Here is a 25,650-nt window from a genome sequence, read left to right on the forward strand (position 1 = left end):
TGTGATTTTTTTTTTGCAAGGTTAGCCCAAATATGCAGCCACACTGACTATTCGTTGCTTGATTGTGTGTCCAAATAAAAACCTCAACTTGTTTTAAGGGCCCCGCTGTGATAATCCCTCTTAGTTAATATCTTGCAAATTGTATATCAAGTAACTGCTAGCTGCAAGTGTGCCTCACAGCCTCTTGTCCATGTTGTCAGCTTACTTCCAAGATAGTCTCTGTGCCTCTTATAAAGGGTTTATAGACCTGTGCTTTGAGTTGCCAACGTCGAGCGCATTCATTCCAAAAATTCTACTGTGCACTGTGGTGATCAAGAGAACTCTGCGGATTGTATGCACTGAGCAACTAAAATGTTGGAAATGCGCAACTAATGGTTCGGTAAATATACTGTCTAGGTCAGCGTTCCGTCGGATCGATGGCTCCTGTGGTTTGAACAGTTTCCCACGGCCGAAGGGTGAACGGGCTGGGAAGTTTTTGCCGGGCCTGATTTCGCCGGGATGAGGTTGAGCGCCGTACGGGGTTGGTTTTAGTAACGGACCGGATTCTGGCGGGAGTGGGTTTAGTGTCGGACTGAATTCCGGTGAGTGGAGCTTGGACAACGGGAGGAAGTAAAGGGCTTAACATTAGATCTTTCGTTTGTGTTTCTTTTCAGCACAGTGTTTTCCCACGTGGCCAGTCATTAAGTTATTGATTTGTCGATTGGGCGATTTTTGTATGAAAAAAAGCCGATATTGTTGTAAATCCCGGGTGAGCATGCGGTGCTCTCTTCTCCCCTTCTCTCCTCTTCCCCTTCCTGTCATTCTCACCCCTCATCTATGTACCGCACGTTTTTAATCATCTCCCCAACCACTTACCAATTTCTACGGAGCCCTGCACCCACTTGTGGACCTTAAGGCCAACCCTACTCCCCAGATCACCAACCCTGTGAACCTCAATTTCTCGACACATCCTTTATTTGTCCCTGTCTCCGTCACTGAACCTCAAACCATCCCCACTCTCTTCTAAACCTTGATCCCCACAGACCTTAGCCTTCCCACCCAGCCAACCTTGAGGAACTCAGCAGATCAAGCAACATACAGGGAAATACATAGTTGATGTTTCAGGTTGAGATCCTTCATCAGTCCAAATGTTGGTTATTTCCCTCCAAAGATGCTGCCTGGCCTACTGAGTTCCTCCGGCATCTCGTGTGTTGCTCCAGATTCCAGCATCTCCAGCCTCTTCTGTCTCTGGAAATGACACCTTGTCCCTCGGTGTCTTCTGAACCTTGACTTCTGACCTCCGCCCACCCATGAATCTTGCTGCACACAGCTAGTGAATCCAGAGCAACACACACAAAATGCTGGAGGAACTCAGCAGGTCAGGCAGCATCTATGGAAATGAATCTTGAACTGCTCTATACAGCCACCCCCCCAACAACTATCAATCACAACTTCCACTTAACCTGCTCTCTAATCCTGTGAACCTTGACACCCACCATAGCTTTAACCATCCCCTGCCCCCCACTCACCTACAGCCTTGTCTCCCTCCCCACCCATCCACCCTCTCAAAGAGGATGTTGCACCTTGAGCACATTCTTGAATCTTTTCCACTGGCTGCCTGATAATCTACCCTGACAGAATTCCACATGAAGTGTCTTTTTCGGGAATCTAGTGTTGAGCATGCAAATAATATGGTCTGCCCTCTGTAGCCAACTGGTACAAAAGAGGTCTCAATAGTGAAGTTGTTGGCCTGGGAGAGGACTCTGATGTTAGTGTTCTTCTCCGTCAAGTACAGTTGGAGGATTCTGTAAACTCAGCTTCAGTGATATTTTTCCAGTGACATTGCACATGTTTCAGAAGGACAGAGATAACCAGTGCCCCATAGATTAGTGAGTTTGTGCTCGGTCTGAGGTGTTGATCTTCAAATATCTTTTTCCTCAAACGAGCAAATGTGGCACATTGAAGGCTAGGGTGAATTTCATTTCAATGTCTCTCTCCTTCTCTCTTTTTCTCACACTCTCGTTCTCTCTCTCTTCCTCTCCCTTCTTGTTTCATAAGTGCTTCTCTTTAATCATCTTCTACCCAATGCATCTCCTGTCTCGAGCACTTGAGCTTCTGTTTCATATAAACTCTCAGCCTTAATTTATTGAGATACAGTGTGGAATAGGCCCTTCTGGCCTATTCACTGCCCAGCATCTCTAGCCTAATCATGGAACAATTGACAATGACTGATTAACCTACCAATGTCTTTGGATGTTGAAACTGCGGCACCCGGAGCAGACCCGTGTGGTCACAGGGAAAGCGTACAGCAGTGTTGTACTAACCACTGCACTAGCGTGCCACCCCTTAACTTTGAACTGCTCCTGTCTGTTGGCACTGTGCCCTCACGCAGAGAAACAGTTGCAGAATTTGCCTGCAGGAGGTGAGGTAGAGACAGTTCTTTAAGAAAGCTGACCAATCACTGCATAGACAACTGAGTTTAGAGAGTAGTAGAGTGCAGGCCATTCGCTCCATCAGATTCCTGCTGTCTAATGCAATGAGCAAACCAGTTAGTGCCAGTCTTTTACATTTCCCAGTCTTCAAGTATTTATTTAATTCCCTTTGAAGGTTGCTGTTGTAAAGATTTCCACTGTCTTTGAAACAAAGCTGCCCATTATACTTAAAATTACTGCCACATCAGCTCTCTACTTTTGCTGAACACCTTATCACTGTGTTTTGTGGCTATCAGTCCTTCAGCCACCATGCGTTGACTTCATTCTTGTAAAGCATGTCACCTTTGTGCTTCTGTTTCGAGTTTTATATGATACAGTGAGTTCAAAATTCAAGACATTATGTTGCAACTTTATAGAACTCTGGTGAGGCCGCATTTGGAGTATTGCATATGGTTCTGGTCACCCCACTGTAGGAAGGATGTTGAGGCTTTGGAGAGGGTGCAGAAGAGGTTTACCAGAATGCTGCCTGGTTTAGAGGGCTTCTGCTGTCATGAGAGGGTGGACAAACCTGGGTTGTTTTCTCTGGAGCAGCGGAGGCAGAGATTTAGATTTTGAGAGGCATAGATAGGGTAGACGGAAGATCCTTTTCCCAAGGTTGAAGTGTCTAATACCAGAGGTATGCATTGAAGGTGAGAGGGGGTAGGATCAAAGGGGATGTGAGGGGTAAGTTTTTTACTCAGAGTGGTGGATACCTGGTACAGTGGTAGAGGCTTTTAAGAGATGTTTGGATGGGCGCATGAATTTGTGGAAAATGGAGGGATATTGACATTGTCTAGTTTGGAGGGATTCATTTCTGTTTTTTGAATCTGCTTTTTAGTTGGCTCAGCACCACATTCTGAGCCAAAGGTTCTGCTCCTATGCGGTATTCTATGTTCTATATACAATGCCTTTGACTTCTTCCAAACTGTTAACTGTAGTTCTAAATTGTGGCCATTTTTAAATGTTGTTTTCCCCTCCAACCATCCTCCCAGAGGGAAGTATGCAGGGTACAGAGGAAGGTGGGGAATAACCCAGGTTAATCCGTCTTTATTTTTACTAATCTTACAGAATCTAAATACGATCTGATTGGAAGCTGAAAACGAACTATCACCATGGCAAATCTGGTAAGGCAGATTGAAATGGGCTTTGGGATGGGAATCTGAATGGTTACCATTGGAAGGATTACTGCAATTACTGAATCACAAGTGAAGACTGCAATTTGTTTATACGCTACTGATTGCATTTCTTGTTTCCTTTGACAGGGTTCCAGCAGCCAAGCAGTGACTGAATACATAGTCCGTGTCCCCAAGTAAGCAGTTCTTTTTATTATAGATTTGCATTAACACTGTTCAAACGTGAGTTGTGACCAAAGGAAGAATGGCTGGAGTCGTTTAGCTCTTTAGTTCAAGGGTGTTTATTAGGTGCATCAAAAATAAAACTTACAAAGATTAGTTAAAGGAAAATGCCAGCATTTACATGAGTATATCTACCAGAAAACAAACTAATAGCCCCGTATTTATTGTTACTCAGTGTGGGCATGTGGCCAAGTGGTTAAGGTGTTCGACTAGCGATCTGAAGGTCGTGAGTTCGAACCCCAGCCGAGGCAGCATGTTGTGTCCTTGAGCAAGGCACTTAATTGCTCTGCGACGACACTGGTGCCAAGCTGTATGGGTCCTAATGCCCTTCCCTTGGACAACATCAGTGTCGTGAAGAGGGGAGACTTGCAGCATGGGCAACTGCCAATCTTCCGTACAACCTTGCCCAGGCCTGCGCCCTGGAGAGTGAAGACTTTCCAGGCGCAGATCCATGGTCTCGCAAGACTAACGGATGCCTAAGAAATTGTTATTCAACGTGACCTCCTGCCAGACAGACAGAGACACACACAGTCTCTCTCGCTCTCTCTCTCTCTCTCTCGTCACCCCTTTTTATTCAATTTAGGACATACCATCCTTAATTGCCCAAAGTTAACAAGACTGTGCATGAATTGGAATATAATGTACCCCACAATGGAGTTACAGTCATGTTACAAACTAAACAGAAGTATCTACCTTAAATACAGTATACAAAAATGATTGCAACACACATCAAAGTTGCTGGTGAACGCAGCAGGCCAGGCAGCATCTATAGGAAGAGGCGCAGTCGACGTTTCAGGCCGAGACCCTTACACATCCCCATTACTAAAGGAATGAAATATTCCATCCAGTATGGCAGTAAGGGCACCATGAAGCCAACCTGAGCATCAACTCAGTTTAGGATAGACCAGGGAAGACATGAAATTGCACACGTTCAGTGCAAGACCGCAGTATAACAAGGTGTGTATAAGGAGTGCATTTACCAAATGCCCTCCATCCCAGGCACCCACAACATGTCAAACCAGTAGATCAGTCAGGATCATTGCAAGGAATTCCAGCAGTGTACCTCTCACAGAACCCCTACAGAGTCTTCAGTGTGTGTGTGTCTGTGTAATGGGGGGGGGAGGGAAGGGAGGGGTTTGAGTGCAACTGAATGGGCTGAAGTCAATCAGGTTCATGGCTGAACGGTGTTGCTCGGATCGGGTGGCGAGGGAGGGAGAGGAAGAACTGAGGAGCTGTAAAGAAAGTGCGGCCATGAGCAGCTAAAGTATGAAGGCAGTGTGGAAAGGTTTGATTGGGGAGAGGAGGGTGAAGGCGGTTTGATTGAGGAGAGGAGAGTGAAGGTGGTTTGCGAGGAGAGGAGAGTAAAAAAGATTTGTTGAGTAGTTGGTGTGACGGTGGTGATCTGCTGGGAGCAGTGTGGATGAAAGTCGGAGATGTTGGCAAATGGAGGAGAGTGAGGTCTGCGTGGGGGGAGGGAGTAAGGGTAGGTAGCTGGAACAACAGGAGGGTATTATGGGGAAGTGAGTTGCTGTGGGAGTGATAGAGCTGCGGTCAGTGGGTCTGGCCACAGTTTAATTGGCTGAATTTCTCCCCGTACAGGAATAACACCAAGAAGCACAACATTATGGCGTTCAACGCTGCTGATAAAATCAACTTCTCCACATGGACTCAGGTATGGCCCCGGGGTGAGGTGAAGCCCGTCCACTTGCTGTGACCTGCTGATTGACAGAAAGGAAACAAGCCAATCTTTGTTCATTTCCATAGATGCTGCCTGGCCTGCCTAGCTCCTCCAGCATTTTGTGTGTGTTGCTTTGGATTTTCAGCGCCTGTAAACTTTCTCATGACTGAAGTTTGAGGTGGTACTGTATAGAGTTTTGGGGGAATGAGTGATCAGGGACAGGAGACTGTGGGGAAATGGATGATCGTGGGAGGGGTAGTTGGAGGAGAAGGTACAGAGATTAGCGTGAAGATACAGGGACTGGGGAAGGGTGCTAGTTTGGTGAGGCAGATAAGCTAGGGAGCAGGAGAGAGCTTGTGTGGTTCAGGAACCTGCATACTTTCTGCAGTCTTGGTTTTGGCTGCTCAGTGTGCACTGTAGGACAAGTTGCTGGTGAATTGTACTTGTGGCGCTCTTAAGTATTGAATCTATGTGAAATGCGCAGACAGGATGAATAGGAAGCACTACTATCCCTAAGCAGAAAGATGAAAAAATAAAGGGCATGCATTTAAATTGGTGGAAGGAGTAAAGAAGGGTAAGGAAATCAGAGGATGGAGGAATCAAAAAGCCTTTTCACGATTAAACTCTACAATACTCTGCAAAAGTCTCAGGCACATATAAAGTTGCTCAAAAAAGTTTGTGAAACCTTTGCAATTACTTGTTTTTCTGCGTTAATTACTCATAAAATGTGGTCCAATCTTCATCTAAGTCACAATAATAGACAAACACAATCTGCCTAAACTAATAACACACAAACTATTGTACTACTTCTCATCAATACGGAGTACATCATTAAAAAAGATCACAAACTAGGGTCATAAAAATCTGTGAACCTCTGGGATAATGCCTTCTGCAAAAGCTATTTGGAGTCAGATGTTCCAGTCAATGAGATGAGATTGGAGGTGTGGGTTGTAGAGGTGCCCTGCCCGATAAAAAGGACACACAAAATCAAGTTACTGACAGAACCTGCTCTTCTCATGAAAGATCTGTTTATGTGCACCATGCCTCGATCGAAACAACTTTCAAAGGACCTTAGAAGAAGAATTGTAGAGATGCATTAAGCTGGAAAAGGCTACAAAAACATTTCTAACAACCTGAGTGTTCATCAGTCCACAGTAAGAGAAATTGTCTAAAAGTGGAGGAAATCCAGTACTACAAATGAAGGAGATTCAGGAAAATGCGTGGGTACAGACACACCCAGCCCCAAGACACCAGGCAAGGTCATTTAATTCCAAACAATTGGTTTATTGCTCGCTACAGAATACCTCTCTGGTGCATCCTGCTTCCTACCATCTCCCTTCCCCTTTTCCCAACCATGATTCCCCTCTCCCTGCCCCCTTCCCACTTCAGTCCACAATAGAAACCCATATCAGAATCAGGTTTATCATCACTCACATATGTCATGAAATTTTTGGGTTTTTTTTGTAGCAGTAGTACAGTGCAATACATAAATGTACTACAGTACTGTGCAAAATTCATGGGCACCCTAGCTATATTTATGTGCCTAAGACTTTTGCACAATACTGTACTTGGATGTAGACTTGAAGAGCCACAACCTGCGGTGTTGGGATAGAACATAGAATAGTACAGCACAGTACAGGCCCTTCGGCCCACAATGTTGTGCCGACCCTCAAACCCTGCCTCCCATATAAGCCCCCACCTTAGATTCCTCCATATATCTGTCTAGTAGTCTCTTAAACTTCACCAGTGTATCTGCCTCCACCACTGACTCAGGCAGTGCATTCCACGCACCAACCACTTTCTGAGTAAAAAACCTTCCTCTAATATCCCCCTTGAACTTCCCACCCCTCACCTTAAAGCCATGCCCTCTTGTATTGAGCAGTGGTGGCCTGGGGAAGAGGCGCTGGCTATCCATTCTATCTATTCCTCTCATCATCTTGTGCACCTCTATCATGTCTCCTCTCATCCTCCTTCTCTCCAAAGAAAAGCCCTAGCTCCCTTAATCTCTGATCATAATCCATACAAAGTTACTTTCCTGTTTTCTGGTTGGTGTAGGTGCAATAGGTCAAGTGGTTTGCTTATATGTCAGGCATTTTCTGTGACAAAATTCATTCCTCCAAGATTGTGTCCAGTTACTGCCATTTTATTTAGCAACTGGCCTTTGTTGTGTCTGCCTTTGTAGTGCTGACCGTCCAATCTTTATACCCAAAGAAGCAGGCTAACACAGGACTGCAAATGTTGTCTGGAGCAAAAATCAAACTGCTGTAAGAAATCAGCATGCGTCTTGAAATTTGTTAACTTAGCAGCAGCAGTTCAATGCAATACATAATATAGAAGAAGAAAAAAATGAAAATAGTAATAAGTAAATAGTAAATCAATTACAGTTTCTGTATATTGAATAGATTAAAAATCATGCAAAAATAGGAATAATATGTATTAAAAAAGTGAGGTAGTGTTCACAGTTTCAGTGTCCATTTATGAATTGGATGGTAGAGGGGAAGAAGCTGTTCCTGAATCGCTGAGTGTGTGCCTTCAGGCTTCTGTACCTCATATCTGATGGTAACAGTGAGAAAAGGGCATGCCCTGGGTGCTGGAAGTCCTTAATAATGGACACTGCCTTTCTGAGACACCACTCCTTGAAGATGTCCTGGGTACTTTGTAGGCCAGTACCCAAGATGGAGCCAACTAAATTTACGACCCACTGTAGCTTCTTACGGTCCTGTGTGGTAGCGCCCCCCCCCCCCGCATACCAGACAGTGATGCAGCCTGTCAGAATGCTCTCCACAGTACATCTATAGAAGTTTTTGAGTCAAGAAGCATTTAAACCCCTTTCAAATCGGTGGGAAAGGTTGAGCAAGCTGGGTCTTTTTTCTTCAGCGAAGAAGGATGAGAGGTGACGTGATAGATTGTAGATTTGGAATGTCACCAAAAACACTCAAATTTCTACAGATTATCATGGAGACTGCATCACCTGCTGTATGGGGTGGGGGGGGGTAGGGGGGCTACTGCACAGGATCAAAGTAAACTGCAGAGAGTTGTAAAATTAGCCAGCTGCATCATGGGCACTAACCTCCAGAGTCTCCAGAATGTCCTCAAGGAGCGATGCCCCAGTAAGACATCATTAAGGGCTCCCACCACCCACGACATGCCTGGAAGGAGGTACAGAGCCTGAAGGCACAGACTCAGTGATTCAGGAACAGCTTCTTTCCCTCTGCCGTCCGATTTCAGAATAGACAGTGAACCCATGAACACTACTTATTTTATATCTAACTTTTTACACTACTTAGTTAATTTAACTATTATATATATATGTGTGTGTGTGTGTGTGTGTGTGTAGTGTAATTTGAAATATCGTGGAATATTGGTTGCTCGGGTTGGCTTTTTGGAAGTTTGGTTATTTGCCGATCAACCAAATTTTCAAACTTACTGTAATTCAGTCTTTTTTCTTTATTATGTATTGCATTGTACTGCTGCCACAAATATAACAAATTTCACTCCATATGCCAGTGATATTAATTTTGATTCTGTGTAAGATTAAGATACATAGAGAGAGAGGATAGCCAGTGAGTTTTTCCCAGGGTGGCAGTAGCTAATAGCAGAGGACATCCTTTTCAGGTGAAAGGACAAAGGTGTAGTGGAAATGTCAGAGGTATTTTTTTTTAACACAGAGACTGTAAGTGCCTGGAATGCACTGCCAGGATGGTCACTGAGCCAGATAAATAGAGAAATTTAAGTGACTCTCAGATGGGCACGTGGATGAAAGCAGTATGGAGGGTTGAGGGCTGTGTAGGAGGAAGGGGTTAGATTAATCATGGAGTAGGTTTATATGGGTCGGCACAACGTGGAGGGCTGAAGGGCCCTTACCAAGCTGAACTGTTGTGTTTTTTTAAAACCTAAGATGCTGTCAGGCCTGCTACCGTTTATGGAATTTTCTCTTTCTATAAAGGTGCCAGCAATGGAAATGTCATCTCCTTGTGCAAAAGTTTTTCCAATAAGGTTGTGACTTCTTGCTGTATTTTGACCTAACAATGTCAGCTCAACGTTACTCCGTTCTATAGAGTGCCAAAAATATTGTTCTTTTTAACATTCACTCTTTGCCTTTTGGGAGGTTTTCCATTGTGTATATTTGAGAAATGGGTGGGAAGGAAATTGATGTATTTATCTACTACCAGGGTAGGGTTTTTTTTTTCCTGAGCTGTGTCTGTCGTGAGCTGGGTATAATAGAGGGAGAGGTCCTTGTGTATCCTGGATGGAGATCACTGACGCAAAGGCTCTAAGTGCTTGCTGCTGTTGTTGGGAGCTGAAATGTTAAACGTCATATTTCCTTGTAGGCAAAAATGGAGCGTGATCTAAGCAACAAGAAGATTTATCAGGAAGAGGAGCAGCCAGTGTTTGGCGCTGGCAGCGAGTACGGCAAGAAACTGCGAGAGGAATCGCGGAAGAAGAAGTATGGGATTGTTACGCGGGAGTTTAAGGCAGAAGACCAGCCCTGGCTGCTGAGAGTTAATGGAAAGGCAGGTCGTAAGTAAGTAATCCAGCCAGGTGCACAGACAGGTGTTGGTTGAGACAGCCCTCTCACTCATCTGACACGAGTTTTCAATTTTTCAGGTTCAAAGGTCAGAGGAAAGGTGGGGTCACTGAAAATGCATCCTACTATATCTTCACGCAATGTCCGGATGGGGCGTTTGAAGCCTTTCCTGTTAACGCCTGGTATAATTTTGTCCCGGTGGCAAAACACAAGACTCTGACTGCGGAGGAGGCAGAGGAGGAGTGGGGAAGGTAAAGCCTCAAACGCAAGTTCATGAACTTCGCCTTCCCTCAGTGTATAACTAACACCATAAGATAAAGAAGGATTAAGCCTGCTCTGCCATTTCATCATGGCATATCCATTTTCCTACTCAGCCCCAATATCCAGCCTTCTCCCCGATTCCTTTCACGCCCTGACTAATCAAGAACTTATCAACCTCTGCCTTAAACATATCCAATGACTTGGTTTCCACAGCCAGTTTTAGCAACAAATTCCACAGGTTCACCGCTCTCCTCCTCATCTTGTTCTAAAAGGACGCCCCACTATCCTGAGGCTGTGTCCTCTGGTCTTAGACTCCCCCACCACAGGAAACATCCTCTCCACATCCACTCTGTCGAGGTATTTCAACATTTGATGTTTCAATGAGGTCACCCCTCATTCTTCTGAGATCAAATGAGTACAGGCTGAGGGCTATGAAATGCTGTTCATATGACAAGCCTTTCATTCCCAAGATCATTTTTGTGAACCTCCTTTCAACCTTTTTTCAATGTCAGCACATCCTTTCTTAGCTAAGGGGCTCAAAGCTGCTCACAGTACTCCAAGTGAAGCCTCACCAGTGCTTTATAAAACCTCAGCATTACATCCTTGCTCTTATGTTCTAGTCCTCTTGAAATGAATGCTACGATCGCATTCGTTACCACTGACCCAACCTGCAAGTTAACCTTTACGAAATCCTGCACAAGGACTCCCAAGTTCCTCTGCACCTCAAATTTTTAAATTTTCGATCCATTTAGAATATAGTCAACGCTTTCATTTCTTCCACCAAAATGCATGACCATACACTTTCTGACACTATATTCCATCTGCCACTTCTTTGCCCATTCTCCTAATTTGTCTGTCCTTCTGCAGCCTCTCTACTTCCTCAAAACTACCTTCCCCTCCACCTATCTTCATATAGTCTGCAAACTTTGCCACAAAGCCTTCCAAGTCATTGATGTACTAAGTAAAAAGAAGCAGTCCCGAGTCAGACCCTTGTGGAACACCACTAGTCACTGGCAGCCAACCAGAAAAGGCTCCCTTTATTCCCACTCTTTGCCTCCTGCCAATCAGCCACTGCTTTATCCATAATAGAATCTTTCCTGTAATCCCATGGGCTCTTAACTTGTTAATGAACCTCATGTGGCACCTTGTCAAAGGCCTTCTTAAAATCCAAGAACACATCATCAACTGATTCTCCTTTGTCTATCCTGCTTGTTATTTCTTCAAAGAATTCCAACAGATTTGTCAGGCAAGATTTTCCCTTAAGGAAACCATGCTGACTAGGCCTGTTTTATCATATCATTGAACTATGGTTTCTCGTTTGATCAACATTCACCTAATCTGGGTTCCACAGTGCAGACCTTAATGACTTCTACCTGGTCCTGTTCTGTTCGAGTAATTGATAATATATAATTCATCAGGTAGTTTAACTCTGCTTTCATCACACATGTGATGAAATATGTGTGACAATAAATTACAAGAGGCTGTAATTATGGTGCAGCAAACTTTTTATACTTGAATCTTTGTAAGTAGGATCAAGCTTTATTTTGGCAAGCTCTGAATTAGTTACCATCCAATAACAGAGGTGATATAATGTGTAAAATTTAAATTCATTTTCCTTCCTACCCACAGCAGCAAGTTAATTGATTTGAATCTAAAGCATAGCCCTAGGCTTGCAGAGGTCATTGAGACAGGTAGCATGGAAACCTACCCTTTCAGCTATCCAGACCATGCCAACTATCATCCACCCATTTCCACTTAGCCTGGATTAATCCCTTTCTTTTTCTCTTTTCTCTGCATTCTCATCAGCTGTCTCTGGGTTTTACCACACACACTGCAATTTTACAAGAACCAGTTAACCCACCAACATGTATGTTGTCAGGATGTAGGAGGAAACCCACCTGGTCACAGGGAGAGTGGACAGTTCCCCAACTGACTATGACAGAGGTCACTGGCACTTTGAGGCAGCAGTTCTACTGCCTGCACCACTTGGCACCAATTCAGCAACTTAGTAAGACCAGGAAGCCTTTGCTGGCAAAATCTGACTTCATACAAGCAGTTTCCAAATTTCTGTTCCTTATCCTAATTGCTGTGGGAAATCTGATAAGGACAGACTAGATTAGTGTAAGATTAAGGCAGCTGAAATGAGGTTGGGAGGTTGACCAGGGTGAAGTTACCAAGCTGGAGGGCACAAAAGCACAGAGATCACAGCAGAGGAACTAGGTGGAGGGAAATGGGTGTTAGTTTTGCATATGTGGATCAAGCTAATCCGGAGCCAGGGTTTTAATGCCTGACGGATCCTGAATAAGGAAGGGGAGAGTGGATAGGGTTGAGAATAATAAAAACGAGAGATTCTGCAGATGCTGGAAATCCAGAGCTTACACACAGAAAATGCTAGAGGAACTCAGCAAGTCAGGCAGCATTTGTAGAAAGGAATAAAGAGTTGATGTTTCAAGTCGGGGGAAGAAGCCAGAATAACAAGGAGGGGAAGGAATATAAACTAGAAGATGATAGGTGAAGCCAGGTGAGGGGGAGGGGGTGAAGTGAGAAGCTGGGAGGTGGTAGATGGGAAAGGTAAAGGATTAACATAGCTAATCACGTTACTTTTTCTCTTCTGCCATTTACATTCTTCTAACTTGCTACCTGGGGACCCTCCAACGTGGCCTCCGTCACTCAGGCGCAACAAGGTGGTGAATCATTTCAGCATCATGTTGCAGAAGAGGCTGAAGGATCAGGACCGAGAGGAAGGGGAAGAGGAGGAAGAGAAGGTGAGGAAAGGCAAAGAGAAGAAGAAGAAAGGAAATGACCTGCAAATCCACGAACTGGAAGACGACCTGGAAATGAGCTCGGACGAGAGTGACGGGGAGAGTGGCAATGATAGTGAGTAGCACAAGGGCACTGCGACTTTCCCGCTGCGCTTTGCATTTGGATTCTGTGTGAGCGAGGCATGGGTCTTCCTTGTAACCTGGAGCAGAGCTCCAAGCAATTCCAGTGCCCTGGCTAAGGGCTCTTCACAGCAGCCTGCTCCAGTCTGTAAGGAGGGGAGCTGTACATGTCCAGAATCAGGTATAATATCACAGGCATATGTCGTGAAATTTGTTGTCTTTGTGGCAGCAGTATAATGCGATACTTAATAACAGAAATAAATCTGTGAATTACAGTAAGTATACACAGTTGCGAGAAAAAGTTTGTGAACCCTTTGCAATTACCTGGTTTTCTGCAATAATTACTCATAAAATGTGATCTGATCATCATCTAAGTCACAATAATAGTCAAACACAATCTGCCTAAACTAATAACATAAAACAATTTCATGTTTTTATTGACCACAGTGTTTAATCATTCACAGTCCAAGCTGGAAAAAGTATGTGAACTCTTGTATTTAGTAACTGCTAGAGCCTCCTTTAGCAGCAATAACCTACACCAAATATTTCCTGTATCTGCTGATAAGGCTTAACGAGGAGGAATTATAGACGATTTCTCCATACTTAACTGTTTCAGTTCATCAATATTTCTAGGATACCTTCAGGTCATGCCGCAGTATCTCAATAGGATTAAGATCTGGACTCTGACTTGGCCATTCCAAAACATGAACTTTCTTCTTTTTAAACCAATCTGTTGATTTGCTTTTGTGTTTTGGATCATTGTCTTGTTGCATCATCCGAATTTTCGAGCTTCAGGTAACAGACCGCTACCCTGACATTCTCCTGTAAAATGTCTTGATGCAATTTTGAATTCATTGTTCCTTCAGCGATTGCAAGCTATCCAGGCCCTGTGGCAGCAAAACAGCTCCAAACTATGACAGGCCTTCCACCGTGCTTCATAGTTGGGATGAGGTTTTGGTATTGGTGTGCAGTGTCATTTTTCTTCCAAACATAGCGGTGTGCATTTCTGCCAAAAAGTATTGTCCCAGAAACATTGTAGAACATCCAGGTAGTCTTTTGCAAACTTGTGATGTGCAGAAATGTTTTTTTTCTTTGAAGAGCAATGGTTTCCTCCGTGGTGGCCTTCCATGAACACCATTCTTGTTCAGTGTTTTTCTTACAGTGGACACATGGACAGAGACTTTAGTGAGTTGTAAAGATTTCTCAAGGTCTTTTGCCGTTACACTTGTGTTCTTTTTCACCTCCTTCATCATTGCACATTGGGCTCTTGGTGTGATCTTTGTGGGACACCCACTCCCAAAGAGAGTAGCAACAGTACTGAATTTTCTCCATTTGGAGGCAGTTCCTCTTACTGTGGATTGATGATCACTCAGGTCTTTAGAAATGCTTTTGTAGCCTTTTCCAGCTTCATGCATCTCTACAATTCTTCTTCTAAGGCCCTCTGAAAGTTGTTTTGATTGAAGCATGGTGCACATAAACAGGTTGTTCTTGAGAAGAGCAGCTCTATCAGTAACCACGCTTAGTGTGTCTTTTTTATCAGGCAGGGCACCTCTGCAACCCACACCTCCAATCTCATCACATGGATTGGAACACCTGACCCCAGATAGCTTTGTAGAAGGCATTACCCCAGAGGCTCACATACTGTTTTGAACCTAGACTGTGATTGTTTAAATGGTGTACTCAGTATTGATGAGAAGAAGTATAATTGTTTGTGTGTTATGAGCTTAGGCAGATAGTGTTTGTCTATTATTGTGACGAGTGAAAATCGGACCACATTTTATGAGTAAAACAGAAAACCAAGTAATTGCAAAGGGTTCACAAACATTTTCTTGCAATTGTATGTATTAAATTGTTAAATTACATAAGTAGTGTAAAAACAAATAAAAAAGTAGTGATGTAGTGTTCATGAGTTTAATGTCCATTCAGAAATCAGATAGCAGAGGGGAAGACGCTGTTACTGAATCATTGAGTGTGTGCCTTCAGGCTCTAGTACTTCTTTGCTGATGGTAGCAATGAGAACAAGGCATGTCCTGAGTAGTGATGTGGGTCCTTAGTAATCCATTGTCCAGGAGTGAGAGAATGGATAACACTGTAGCTGCCATCCCGCCACTCCAGCGTGGAGGGTATTGCCGTGCCTATTGTAATCATGGTGCTCGGCATCTATGGAGAGTTGGGATTGGAGACTGTGGGGACTGAGGTCAAAATTCCTATCCCCGTGAATGCCGATACTTAAACAGTCCTAATTATCTTCTGATACTTGTATTTCACTATGAATATCATACCTTGGATTTCAAATGTTGGAGGCAGTGCTGGATAAGATAATCACCCTCTTCAAACTGACCACAATCTGTTTTGGATGGCCCTGATCATTATGACACACCCCTACAGAGATGGGTCATTGCCTGGGATAACTCTCTCTGAGCGTTGTCCCTGATCCTTTCATATCTGCTGCACTTGAGGTTCCTTCCCTCATCTCGCAGGACAGGTTGGCAACTCCCAATGGGTTGATGGTTTTGGGTTCAGACATGCAACTTGTCCTCTCCAGGTGACACCAAACGAGACACAAAGGCCAAGAAGAAAGGGAAAGCTGCGTCGAAGAAAAAGAAGAAGAAAGGCTCGGATGATGAAGCATTTGAGGACAGCGATGACGGTGATTTCGAGGGTCAAGAAGTAGATTACATCTCTGATGATGATTCCAGGTATCTGTGCTTTCTGTCTGCTGCCAATCTCAGGGTCATCTGCTCCCGTCCAGAGTCAGGGGGTGGGGCGCATGGAGTTAGAGCTCCCGTACAGGGATCTTCACACAAGATTTTGGTAGGGACGAAGGGGTGGTGTGTTGTTACCAGGAGTGGTGGAGATACTGATCTATACAAGGGTTTGCAGGGGGGCTGTTGTCCTTCAAAGCAGGGTTCACACCGGAGTGGGAGGGCAGTGTTCAGTAAGGAGAGACGAGGCTGTGCACTTATCCAAGCAGCTTCTCTAAGAGAAGCTTGGTGCAGGATATTGGACCATATTGGCCAACCTCAATCCTGCTCTTGCTGTTCTCGCTAACACATTCCAGCAGGGGGCGATGGCGTGTAACCTTGGCAGACTCGAGTGGACAGTAAGTAACTTACAAGTTGTTGGAAGCCTTTGAGCTCAGTCTGCAATGTGAGTTGCTGAGCAATGGATAGAAGTTCAAGGTTTTACAGCACTTTGTGTTCTGACTTCCAGCGATAATAACGAAGTGGAAACAGAGAAAGCAAAGACCGACAAAGAGGAGGATGGGCCAAAAGGTAAACGCAAGTTGATACCACTAATCATTTGGTGCTTGGCCCAACATCACCCATGCAGACAGCTGGTGTTTGGGGTGGGAAGGCAGCGTCCATTGGAATTCATGCACCAGGTGAAGACAGATGTTTGCTGATCCTCCTAGACCTACCCGTAATACAGGAAGTAGCACAAAACCTTTCATTTCTGGGGTAAAAACGGCTGCCATTTGTAAAGAGCATAATGCACTTATGTGAATATAGAGCAACAGTACAGTCCATTACAGGCCCTTCAGCCGACGATGTGGTGCTGAACTTTTAACCTACTCCAAAATCAATTTCACTCTGCCCTCCAACGTAACCCACATTTTCCTTTCAGCCATGTGCATACCTAAGAGTCCCCTAAAAATTCCTCTACCACTGCCCCCAACAGTGCGTCCCTGGCACTCACCACTCTGTGTTCTTGTAAGAAACAATTACCCCTGATATTTCCCCTATACTTTCCTACACTCATCTTGTAATTGCGTTCTCTCACATTATCCGTTACCTCCCTGGAAAAAAGGCACGGGCTGTCCACTATTAGCTATGCCTCATTGTCTGATACACCTCATCCTCCCTGGCTCCAAAGAGAACAATCCTAACTCGCTCAACCTTTCCTCATAAGACATGGTCTCTAATCTAAACCTCGAGTTACTCGATTGGCTGAGTGTTGAGTGCAGTCAAGCATAAGCCCTTACCTTTCATGAGACTGTGTCTTTGAGATTATGCATACCCAATATATACACAACAGGATTAGACTGTTCTTGGTCCAGTCCTAGAAATGGCCAGTTCTATTAATGGCAGCCACAGGCCTAGAAGACAGAGAAATAGTTCACATAAAAAGAATAGGGGTTCCTCACACACTGCCCATTTTGCTTCCATTCCCCCCCCCCACCTCTATCACCCTTTGCCCCTCCCAGTCCTTGGGTGTTTTGGGTATTCCAGATGTGGAATTTTGCTCTGCAGGAATTGATGAAGGTTCGGAGAGCAGTGAGGAGAGTGAAGAGGAGAAGCCCGCTGAAGACAAAGAAGAGGACGATGATGACAAGAAATCCATGGGCCCTGAGAGAAAGGAAAAGAAGAAGAAGGGTGAGTTTGAGTGAGTCCCTTGTTCTAGTCGTGTTATGCTGTACTTTGGATAGCCGCTCTCCACTGTGTTACCAGGAGCCCATGATCACAGCCTGTACATTATTTGTTCCTTCGTCATTTGTTTTTATTGTTTTCAATGTACTGCAGTTAGTCCCACATGCTATCACCTCCCCACATCTTCTGAGCCTCCCTTTGCTGTTTATGGCCCCCCAAGCAGTCTTCATATGTTATGGAGACCACTGTACCTCTCCATCTTCCCTTCTGTCCCAAGGTCACATGTTCGTCCATCATCGACGTCGTTGAGGACCTTGACACCATTATGGATTTAAGTGAGGAAGAGTTGCGCAGCGTCAGCCTCACTCTCTCTTCCCAATTCCCATCTGGATCCAGTGGCAAGACAGAGTCGAGACGGCTGGAGATGGGACTAGGCGCAATGGATGACCAAGACGTCTTCTGTGTCTTGTCCTGCTCTACACGTTCCACGACGCTAGCAGAGACCGCCTTCTTGACCATTGGACCTTCCATTGGTCTCGTCCGCTCAGTCCGCCGGAGTCTGTCTTCACATGCTGGGATAGACAACTCCCTATCTCACTGAGGGTTTGAGACCCGTCGGCTACCCTCACCTGGTTTAGCCGGCTTGTCGAAGCCGTTGCCCGGGGTGTGGCCGCTGTCGCATGCAAACAGCTACGGGGAGCCACAGGTGAGAGCTGAGTGCCAGGTGGGGACCAAAGGTGGACTAACCACCTTGAAAAGGACGCGACATGTTCCCCAACCAGAGGTGCTACCCCCGACACCCCATACACATACACAGACTGCTGTACCCTGGCCGGGAGGGACAGTGTGCTCCAAATTCCCAGTGTTAGATGGGCGTTTCTGCTCTGGGACCCAGAGCTCAGGATCTGATCACTTGGATCTCCTGTCGCTTGGGATTTGGTGATGGGTTTCTGTGACTCCAGGAACTTGGAACTCATTGATACTGCTTGAAGCTCTTCTACCCATCTCTTCAAATTTGTACACTTTATATATCATTATTATTATTATAAAAAAGGTAAATGTCATCAATGGCTCCTATTTCCCCAACATTTGTCTGATTGTTGCTGATTTTAATCTTGTTGGAGGCAGCATCGTTGGAGAACAGAAACACTGTGCTTTGACTGAGCCAGACATCCATGCAATACCCTGTCCATGGTCCTTCTCCCGTAGCAGAGTCCCCCATACATACTTCTGACTCTCAGGAGTCACTAAACCTAACCTCATAACAAGTTGAATGCGTCCTTTGTGCTTCTTACAGATAGCAGTGACGAGTCTGAATCGTCAGATGAAAGTGACATTGAATCAGAGGCCGCCTCAGCCCTCTTCATGCTGGTGAGTATCGTGGATTAGAATCCGGAGCCACTGCCCCTGGAACTTGACTGATGATTAAAACTCTTCTTTCTGCTTCTGCCCCAAGAAAAAGAAAACTCCTCCAAAGAAAGACTGGAGAGGTTCAAATAACAGTTCACGAGGGAACAGTCGCCCGGGCACACCCACCCCGCAAATCAGCACCTCCAACACTCTCAGAGCAGCGGCCAGCAAACTGGAACAAGGTGAGGTGGTTCACCCAGGGACTGGCCCATCACACAACCCACCGAAGGAGCAGGCAGTCTGGAGGGTGGTGGAATTTTGATCACCCTAAAGTCCAGCATGGAGGGAGAGGCATGTTTTGAGTCACAGGTTAAAAGCTGTCAATATTCAGAGCGACCTGGGTATCCTTGTGCATCAATTACTGACGTGCCCTTGCAGCGGGGAAAGCTAGGGGTGTGTCCACCTTTGCAAGAGCTTCTAAGTAGAAGAGTATAGTAAGCAACAATGTGCAAAGTCATACGGAGGTAGAATTTGAGGCCAAGGCCTGGATGTCTTACTGGAATTATATTACTGGCACTTGGAATATTGTTTCTTGGTTTAGCATCCCTATCTAATGAATGATAAATATGCTGTGGAGGAAAGGTTCACCAGAGTGACAGGTTCTCTTAGAGGAGAGATGCAATAGACTGCACCTGTCCTCTTCCACAATTTGAAAAAATAAGATAGAAAATTCCCATACGGCATGATGGAGTACGTGAAGCATCAAACATTGCAGCAGTATACAGATCCTTTGGCCCACAATCTTGTGCTATCTTTCCAACCCACGGAATTTTAAGATGATTGGAGGGAAGTATAGGAAATGTCAGAGGTAATTTCTTTATACAGAGAGTGGTGAGTATGTGGAACGCCCTGCCAGGGATGGTGGGAGAGGCAGATACACTAGGAGTATTTAAGAAACTCTTGGGTAGGCATGTGGATGTTCAGAAGTTGGGGGGCTGTGTCGGGAGGAATGGTAAGATTCGTCTTAGAGCAGGTTAAAAGGTTGGCACAACATCGTGGGCCAAAGGGCCTGTAATATGCTTTGATGCTCTATGTACTCCAAGATCAATCTAACCCTTCCCTCCAACATAGCCCTCTAGACGTAGATGCAGGGATGTTACTGTTACTGCCTCAGTGTAAGGGGTCAGCCATTCAGCACTAAGAATAATTTTGGCCAGAGGGTAAAGAATCTTCTACCCAAGAAAGATCTGGAAGTTTGGTTGCTGATTACATTCAAGACAAGAGATTGATAAGAATTTTTTGATATTAAAGGAATCAAGACCTATGTGATTGGGACAGAAATGTGGCTATGAGATAAAAGATCAGTCATAATCTTATTGAATGGTAAAGCATTTGTGACCACCTCCTGCTTCTATTTTTTACTTAGTGCTGTATTTATGTATTTGTGTATCCGAAGTTGTGGAAGATGGAGGGTGCTGGTTACAGTGTGGAGTTGGGATGGCTTCTTCACGTGCAAAGGGACCCAGGTCACAGGTGGGGCATAAAAATGAGAACGTAGAGAGGATGGAGGGATATGGACCATATGCAGGCAGACGGGACAAGTTTGATTAGATGTCATTAGCTTAATCAGCTTTGCACATTGTAGGGTGGAGGTCCTGTTCCTGTGCTGTACTGAAATAAATTTTCATGTCCCTGTGGATCCTTACCAATTTTTATTGATGCACCATGGAAGGCATCATATCAAGATGTAGAACACCTTGGTATGGTAACTGCCCTGCACGTGACTGCGATAAGCTGCAGAGTAGTGGACACAGCTCAGTACTTCACGGAAATAAGTCTCCCTTCCATGGACTCTGTCTATATTTGTTGCTGCCTCAGTAAAGCAGCCAGCATAATCAAAGACCCCACCCACCCCAGACATTCTTTCTCACTCTCTGTCTCCTCGGGCAGAAGACACAAAGTGCTGAAAACATGTACCGCCAGACTAAGAACAGCTTCTATCAATTTATTGCACGAGGAAACTGTTGGGGAAGAAAGGGAGGGGGGAGAAAAGGAGAGGAGGGTGGAGAACATCTTAGCCTGTTGGAGCCCTTTGGGCCGAGGAGGGGTGCAAAATGTGGGGAGGCCTTTTAGTCGCTGAAGGAGCTGCTGACCCAGGTGCCGGTGCTGGCTTTTGCAGACCCCCGATTGCCCTGTGTATTGCACACGGATGCCAACCGTGTTAAATAGTTTCCTAGTGCAATAAATTGGACTCTTGACCTCATTATGATCTTGCACATTATCGTTTACATGCACCGCACTTTCTCCGTAGCTGCTAAACTTTGTTCTGCATTGTTCTACTTCAGTGCACTGTGCAATGGTCTGATTTGTATAAACTACACAAGAAAAGCTTTTTGCTGTATCTTGGTACGTAGCAGTAATAAACCAGTTCTAATTTTATTTCCAGTGTCCAAGGATTCTAAATCTGGGAAGTAGGTTGTTTTATCTTCTGCCTGTTTGCTCATTCCCAGGGAAACGCCAGGCCGGATCTGCGGAAACGCCTGTGGCCAAACGGCTGAAAATGGATGCAGGAGCACAGTCAGCATCTGGAAAATCCACCCCTCAACCACAGTCGGGCAAATCCACCCCCAGCAGCAGGTAAGTGCAGGATTGGGTTTGAGGTGTTGCAGGGATGGGCGTAAAGGGTGGAGGAGAGATTCTGAAGAAGAATGAGAGACTATGAAAGTGATTCTGAAGGTGGAGCTGAGGAGGTGAATTTTTGGTGGGCTGAGTGCCTGGTGGGGAGGGGTGGGTGTGATGTGCTGTGGCCAGCAGTGACCTGGGTGGGATTGATCATTGAGACTTCTCGTGTAAAATAGTCTCCACATCCAGGGACGGCACAGTTCGCAGAGTTGCTATCTCACAGCTCTGACCACCCGCTACAGTCCTCTGCTGCTGTCTCTGTGGTGTTTACGTGTTCCTCCTGTGACTATATGGGCTTTCTCCCACTTCGTTCTGTTTCCTTCTCACCCACCTCTCAGAGATGTATCGGTGAGTTAATTGGCCATTGTAAATTGTCGAGGATGTTGCCTGGATTGGAGAGCGTGCCTTACGAGAATAGGTTGAGCGAACTCGACCTTTTCTCCTTGGAGCAACAGAGGATGAGAGGTGACCTGATAGAGGTGTATAAGATGATGAGAGGCATTGATCGTGTGGATAGTCAGAGGCTTTTTCCCAGGGCTAACACGAGGGGGACATAGTTTTAAGATGCTTGGAAGTAAGTACAGGGGGGATGTTAGAGGTAAGTTTTTCACACAGAGAGTGGTGGGTGCATGGAATGCATTGCAAGCGACTGTGGTAGAGGCAGATACAACAGGGTCTTTTAAGAGATTTTTAGATAGGTACATGGAGCTTAGAAAAATAGAGGGCTATGCAGTAGGGAAATTCCAGGCAGTTTCGAGTGTAGGTTACATGGTCGGCACAACATTGTGAGCCGAAGAGCCTATTATGTGCTGTAGATTTCTACGTTCTACGCAAGTTGCCCATAGTGTGTAGATGTATAGGTCATTGTGAATTGCTCCCGTGTGTAGATATATTGTTAGTTAATTGCCCTTTGTAAATTGCCCCTCGCGTGTAGATGAGGGGTAGCATCTGGGGGCGGTTAATGACAATGTGGGCAGAATAAATTGGGAGGTTGCAGTCGGTGGGCAGAAGATCCTGTTTCCCTGCTCTGTGATTCTATGATAACAACTCTGCCTGTTCTTCCCAGCGATATCCAACTGACAGAAGAAGCTGTACGCCGATACCTCACCCGGAAGCCTATGACCACCAAGGACCTGCTGAAAAAGTTCCAGACCAAGAAGACCGGGTTAAGCAGCGAGCAGACAGTCAATGTGCTGGCACAGATCCTGAAAAAGCTCAACCCCGAGCGCAAGATGATCAACGACAAGATGCACTTCTTCCTCAAGGAAATCAACTGAGGGCTTGGCCAGCCAGTGTGTGTATGTAGCTTTCTGACTCTTTCAGTATAAGGGGTGATCCCAGCAGTCTGTCGCCTTACGTTAATTGTGGTTCATGCATTTTCCTTTCACCCTCCTAGCATGGTTCATGGGGTGAGGGTGGAGGGCTTTACCTGAGATGGGCTTGGGGTGTGAGATAGGAAAAACTTCCCAGAGACACGGGGGCGGTTGTCTCCAGGCTGATGAGAGAACTGCCTCCTTTTGTTGGAGCTATCACTCCCCCCTTCCCAACCAGGCAGGAATTTTTAGCGGGAATGCCACAGGGAAGCTTTTGGCTTCACAATAAAGGCTCCGTTCCCGAATAGGACCAATCCACATCCAAGCCAGGACCAAGGTATGTAATTTGAAAAGAACGCTGCTTGCTAGTACATCTGAGTTTGCAAGGAGAGTGCCCTCTAACTTTTTAAAACCCTTCTCCCCAGCCCCATACATCACCTTCCCTACTGCCAGTACTGTTGTACCATCACCGTTTGACCACAGAAGTGATCACAGTCAGATGGAGTTACCCAAACAAGTGAACCAAGGCTGGTGACACACACCGTCTGCAGTGGAGACTGAGACCCTGGCAAAGCACCGGGCACGATAGGACTGACCCAGGGGCATCATTGTGACTGGGGGCCAGCACTGGAACGCATGATTCGAGTGACGATCCCCGGAGCCGCTTCTGTCAGCAGCTGCCTTGCTCGTCACGGACTCTGGAATGACGTGGTTTGTGATATTCGTGTGTTCCTGAGACAGAACCCACCCTCTAATAAAACAGTCAATGATTTTCATCCCGTCTGTTTCATCACTGCAGTCGGCCGGTCAGCTGTGAGGGCACCAGGGTGACAACGCCCCTTCCCTCTCATGAGTGGGCTGTGGGACAACACCCCCACTGGTGGGCACTGCGACAACGTCCTCGCAGGTGGGCACTGGGACGACACCCTCGCAGGTGGGCACTGGGATGACACCCCCGCAGGTGGCACTGGGGCAACACCCTCGCAGGTGGGCACTGGAGTGACACCCCCACAGGTGGGCACTGGGACAACATCCTCGCAGGTGGGCACTCAAACGACATCCTCACAGGTGGGCACTGGGATGACACCCCCACAGGTGGGCACTCGAACGACACCCTCACAGGTGGGCACTCAGGTGACAATCTCCCCATTACCTATGGGTGAGCAGTGAGACAACACGCCCATTGGTGGGCACTGGGGTGACAACGCCATCTGTGGATGGGCAGTGAGACGACATCCCCTCTGGTGGGTGCTGGTGTGACAATCGCCCCACCCATGGATGGGCTGTGAGGCAACACCCCAGCAGGTGGGCGCTGTGGCAGCGCCCCACAGGGGTCAATAATGTAACACCCACCATGACTGCCAGGAAATTAATTTTTTTTAAACCCACAGAATTTGGAAAACGGAAGCAAACACCGGTGCTGCGAAGTTTCCCTGATCCTTCAGATATACATCCTGCCTGCCAGGCAGGTCCCACTGTCTCACTGTTCACAACTCATTGCACAGGCCTGGTAGGTTAACATGCTGATAGCTGGCCCCATTGAGCCATTTTGACTCATCCTCACATAGGCTCTTTACTGGAAGCCGTGACCACTCTTTTACCTAAGTAGATGATGCTCGACCTGCTGAGTTCTTTCAGCATTTTGTTCTTTGTTCAACGTCCTGTCACAGGCTCTTCATTGCTTTAAACATCCTACCCTCACCTTCATACCGAACGTAAACTTACCTGCATCTCTCTCCTTCCTAGCTAATACAGGGTGGAAGCAGATTGCTCAGTGCACTGTGTGAGCCAGCAACCAGCCATTTGTCCATAACCTCATTATTCCTAAATTCTCAGCAATGCAAGTTACAGTTGAGTTATCATAGCCAGCTAACCTTCTAACCTGCACGAGTTTGGGTTGTGAGAGGAATCCCATGCAGACGTGACAAGAACGTGCAAGCTCCACACAGACAACAATGCAGAGCTTGGATTGAAGGCACTGACACAGATCCAGATCATTGACCGTGTCTGTTCACACAGATGCTGCCTGAACTTGTGGACAGTCTTTTTTTTCCAAGATTTTGCCTCAGCCAGCATTTCACGCTGCGGGATGCAGGGAGAGGAATGGCATTCAGTGTCCCATCATGGGGTAGCACTCTCATGTCTGAAGTTCACCATACGTTCATTCTCTTCACTCGGAGACCAGAGCGCTTTCCTATGAGTCATAACTGTCGGCCAGACAGGATGTAAACTCTCAACTTATTTACGGGAACGCAAACTGGGGGTACGGAGACGCTGTCGCTGATCTTGGTACATAAACACAAAGAAGGAAATCACTTTAACTGGGACACTGTGGAGGTTCAGACAAACATGAAGCAGGCTCAAGAATTTTTAGAAGCGTAGTTGCCTTCTGATAACTCTGTAACAAACATATCGAAACAGATGCCTTCTACAAACCGCTAAGAGCCAAAAGAAGCAAGCCAATAGAATTCAAAGATCAACTGAAGGGGTAGCCAATCAGGACTGAGGCAAGGGAAGCGGGGAGGGGGCTATATAAATGCAAACACTCCCAGAGAGAAACACCAACAACTGTGCACTGAGGATGTCACCTCGACTGGTGATGAGATGCCCGCAAGCTAATTGCTAAGTTCAGCAAACACTTCAACCCGAGCTACTGATATTCACCACCATCCTAAATAACTGACTGCATTTATCACAGTTATAGAGTCATAGAGCACTACAGCCAGAGAAACAGGCCCTACATCCCAACTAACCTATACCAGCCTGGTTTTCTGCCTTGAC

The 25,650-nt window shown here is 45.8% G+C and overlaps 1 protein-coding gene across 4 annotated transcripts; it reads left to right on the forward strand.

Annotated features, from left to right (window-relative positions):
- The first annotated feature begins 544 nt into the window (after positions 1-544).
- Positions 545-23,645, forward strand: gtf2f1 (general transcription factor IIF, polypeptide 1). 4 transcript variants are annotated; one of them, XM_063035847.1, is made up of 15 exons: positions 545-581; positions 3,519-3,574; positions 3,713-3,759; positions 5,405-5,477; positions 9,815-10,008; positions 10,092-10,262; positions 12,947-13,149; positions 15,700-15,853; positions 16,368-16,429; positions 17,408-17,530; positions 18,822-18,895; positions 18,981-19,116; positions 21,385-21,511; positions 22,623-22,854; positions 23,295-23,645. In XM_063035847.1, the coding sequence occupies exons 2-14, from the start codon at positions 3,563-3,565 to the stop codon at positions 22,831-22,833; spliced, it is 1,587 nt and encodes a 528-aa protein (XP_062891917.1). In that variant the 5' UTR covers positions 545-581; positions 3,519-3,562; the 3' UTR covers positions 22,834-22,854; positions 23,295-23,645. The 4 variants fall into 4 exon arrangements, with proteins under 4 accessions (XP_062891917.1, XP_062891914.1, XP_062891916.1 ...); XM_063035844.1 differs by having other exon boundaries at positions 22,623-23,645; XM_063035846.1 differs by lacking the exon at positions 545-581 and adding an exon at positions 590-609 and having other exon boundaries at positions 22,623-23,645.
- Positions 23,646-25,650: the final 2,005 nt, after the last annotated feature.

Source organism: Mobula hypostoma, chromosome 29 (genome assembly GCF_963921235.1).
Source record: "Mobula hypostoma chromosome 29, sMobHyp1.1, whole genome shotgun sequence".
Taxonomy (NCBI): domain Eukaryota; kingdom Metazoa; phylum Chordata; class Chondrichthyes; order Myliobatiformes; family Myliobatidae; genus Mobula; species Mobula hypostoma.

Excerpts from the sequence above, each read along its gene's own strand:
- gtf2f1 (XM_063035844.1), top strand. Across the intron at positions 10,009-10,091 it reads AATGGAAAGGCAGGTCGTAA|GTTCAAAGGTCAGAGGAAAG; the intron begins GTAAGTAATCCA and ends TCAATTTTTCAG. Across the intron at positions 18,896-18,980 it reads CCTCAGCCCTCTTCATGCTG|AAAAAGAAAACTCCTCCAAA; the intron begins GTGAGTATCGTG and ends TTCTGCCCCAAG.